The following is a 3281-nucleotide window of genomic DNA, read 5'->3' as shown; positions in this document are numbered from 1 at the left end:
GCAGAGAGAGCACACCTAGCTAGTTCTTTAGTGCCTCATTATTTAAAGTAAGCGCCTGTGAGGTCACAGATCAGGGGCCCATTCTATTGAAAGCCCAAATTTCCCTTTTGGGAACCAAAGTCGTGGTTAACTAAGTGTCCTGGACGTCCTGCAGAACAAATCCTGTGCAGTGTTAGGATGCGCTAAACAGACCTATCTCCCTATCCGAAAAGGGCGCGGGGTGGAATTAGGAGGAAAAGAATGGGCTTCTTTTGGATAAACTTGCTCTTTCAGTTTCCAAGGGGAGTGCCAGCTGCCAGCTAGAGCGCGGGCCCACCTGGAAAACGCCACCCCGTGGGACTTGCTGGTCTTTCTGGTCTCTAGAGCTTGGCTGGACCCAGAAGCGCCGGCTTCCGCAAACCTTAACTGTTGTTTACCCTCTCTTCAGCTGGTCCTGGGGCGTAGGCGGAGAGATGGCTCCAGTCGGGATTAGTTTTTAGTGCGCGCTGAGCGAACGCCAGACCTGAGAGAGGGCGGAAGTCTCGGGGATTCCCGGCACGTGGCACGCCCCACCCCGCCTTGCCCCAGCGCGCGCAGCGTGGTCGGCGTGCGCCTCCCACAGTAGGTAAGTGGCGATACCAGCCAGTTCAGACTCGCCAGCAACCTATAATAATAGAAGTCCGCTCTCCCTTCCCAAAGACTGTCAGTTTCTTTGGTGAGTGCTGACACCAAGGCAGGCAAGGGTAAATTCGTTCTACCTCGCTCTGCCCCACTGGTCTAGCGTTGTACTTACAGGTCCACTCTAAGAGACAACTTCCAGCCACTTGTTTTGAATCCAAGAAAACAAAGCATGGGGCTGTTCCCGGGAGAGTTACTCTGGGAGTCTGCACCAGGAGGCGGAGGTTCCCGGGGACACCTTAGGCACCGGGAAAAGCAGACCCTCCCAGATTTCCCGACTAGCAATTTAGTGCATAGGGACTGGCGAGGGCATAAAGGGAAGAAGGAAAAGGAAATAAGGGATGAGACCGCAAAAACAGTGAACGTTTCTAGGGCAAGAAGGCGGGCGGGGATGGGGTTGCTGGGGAATGAAGCAAAGTCCTGAACCTTAAGTTCAAGTTGTAGCAGTGAGGCGATCAGGTGGGAGCCTTTAGTGGGCGCGGCGGCTGGGTGTACACTTTCTTCTTCTGTGTGGATTTTTTTGCCTTGAACGGGTAAGGCTTAAACTTCCGCCGCGAAGATTTGGGGGCAGAAGAGGGAGGAGGCAATTGCTGGAATCGAAACTGATTCCCAGACCAAAGTTTGAGCCAAGGTCGCCTCTCACAGACTCGAGGTTTTTCCCAGACTCTCTTGACCCGCGGCTGTAGCCTCTTTGCACGGGGCTCCCTCCTTCCCCGCTGGGAAAAGAGGGCTGGGGGAGGGGGAGGGGGTCTGGAAGCAGCGCGCGGAGCAGCTGTGAATGTTAGAGGACAAGTAGCAAAGGTTTTGACTCCAGAGGGCTAGGGGAGGCAGGCTGGGTGGAGTGGGCCTAAGCGCCAGCTACTCCTCCATCATCATCGGCGGCAGAACTTGCACTTGATGATCTTCTTAAATGCGTTTTGGAAGTCCTTGTTGAAGTAGGCGTAAATGACAGGGTTGAGCAGAGAGTTGGAGTAGCCCAGCCAGTTGATTATGGCGCCCAACAGGGTGGGCATGTGGCAGCTGCTTTCGCAGAAGGGCAGGACCAGGGCCACGATGAAGAAGGGCAACCAGCAGAGGATGAAGGTGCCCATGATGATGCCCAGCGTCTTCACCGTCTTCCTCTCGCGGGCCAGGGCCATCTTACGCTTGGCCTCGGCGTTGCGCTCATTTTTCTTCTCGAAGGAGGCGGGGACGCAGGGGACAGCACCGGCCTCGCTGGGCAGCGGCAGGTGCTCTTTGGAGTTGACCACCCGGTGCACTTCGATCACCTCCAGGGCGGCTCCTTCTTCGCCCTGTCTCGCGGCTCCATTGGCGCACGGAGCCCCTGTTGCCTTGTTCTCCATGCCATGCCTCCAGTCTTTGCTACCCGGCTCACCATTTACGCTCTTTCTGGGCTGCGGGGCTGGCGACGCCCCAAGGCGGTTGTTGGCTACCTTCTTCTCCTCCTTCTTGACTGTCTTGCGGATGCGGAATCGCGCGGCTCGGAAGATGCGCCCGTAGAGAACCAGCATGAGCAGCAGCGGGATGTAGAAAGCGCCAAAGGTGGAGTAAATAGTGTAGCCATGGTCCTTGCTGATGGTGCACGCGTCGGGGTCCGAGCGGTCTTCCGGGGTACGCCAGCCCAGCATGGGCGGGATGGAGATGAGGAAGCCAATGAGCCAGGTGAGCGAGATGAGTGCAGCTGCGCGCCGGGGCGTCCTCTTGTTCACGTAGTCGATGGGGTCTGTGATGGCCCAGTACCTGTCCAGCGCGATAGCGCACAGGTGCAGGATGGACGAGGTGCAGCACAGCACGTCGAGGGCGATGAACAGGTCACAGGTGACCTGTCCCAGAGTCCACTTGTTGAGCACCTGGTACAACGCGGCCATGGGCAGCACCAGCACCGACACCATGAGGTCTGTGACGGCCAGCGAGCCTATAAGATAGTTCGCCACGTTCTGCAGGGAGCGCTCCAAGGCTATGGCGGCCACCACGCACGCATTGCCCAGCACCGCGCAGAAGATGAGCGTGCCCAGCAGCAGAGAGGTGATCACTTGGTAGCTGAAGGTCACGTCGGAGATGCCAGTAGCGTTGGCGCGTGCCCCGAAGGGACCCTGGGACGACGTGGTGTTGTTGCCCTGTAAGGGGCTGAGCACATCCATGCCTGCGCGCCCGGCAGAGGAGGGGAGGGGAGAAAGAGCTGCGCCAGTATCCCCCTCGCCCCTCCCCCTGGGGTCTTACGCCCCTCTTTCCTGGGGAGTTTCAACTGGGGAGGGGATGCAGGGACTCAAGCAGGAAGTTCTTACTGCTCAGGCGAAGGCATCTCCGAGGAGCAGCTAGCTTCTAGGCGCTCCCTGGGCTCTCGTAGTCCAGCGCGCTCAGAGTCTCCAGCTGGGAAACGAATTGGCTGGAGAACAGCTCCTGGATCTCCGGGCGGCGGAAAGGTGGCTGGAACGTTTGTCTCTCGCAGTCCATTTTATTTTGCCACTGCCTAACTGGCTGCCAGACCCGGAGTCTCCCCACCAGAAAAGAATCTCCAATCTTAGAAGTATCTGGAATAGAGAAACACCGTCCTCCACAGTCACTCTGTAACCCTCCTCTCCTTGCTTCTGTCCCTCCCTCTCTCCCACTCTCTCCTCTACTCT

At 57.8% G+C, this 3281-nt stretch overlaps 1 protein-coding gene across 1 annotated transcript; it reads right to left on the bottom strand.

Moving 5' to 3' along the window:
- Positions 1 to 1516: 1516 nt before the first annotated feature.
- HTR1A (5-hydroxytryptamine receptor 1A) lies at positions 1517 to 3030 on the bottom strand. The gene has a single exon (XM_007445647.1). It carries the CDS (start codon positions 2796 to 2798, stop codon positions 1530 to 1532), a length of 1269 nt encoding a protein of 422 aa, XP_007445709.1. The 5' UTR covers positions 2799 to 3030; the 3' UTR covers positions 1517 to 1529.
- Between the last annotated feature and the right edge of the window lie 251 nt (positions 3031 to 3281).

This window comes from Lipotes vexillifer, unplaced genomic scaffold (assembly GCF_000442215.2).
Source record: "Lipotes vexillifer unplaced genomic scaffold, Lipotes_vexillifer_v1.1 scaffold563, whole genome shotgun sequence".
NCBI classification, from domain to species: Eukaryota; Metazoa; Chordata; class Mammalia; order Artiodactyla; family Lipotidae; genus Lipotes; species Lipotes vexillifer.
This window is presented reverse-complemented; position numbering and strand designations above follow the sequence as displayed.

Bases quoted from the DNA above. Each gene is read 5' to 3' on its own strand.
- HTR1A (XM_007445647.1), bottom strand. From the start codon at position 2,798: ATGGATGTGCTCAGCCCCTTACAGGGCAACAACACCACGTCGTCCCAG.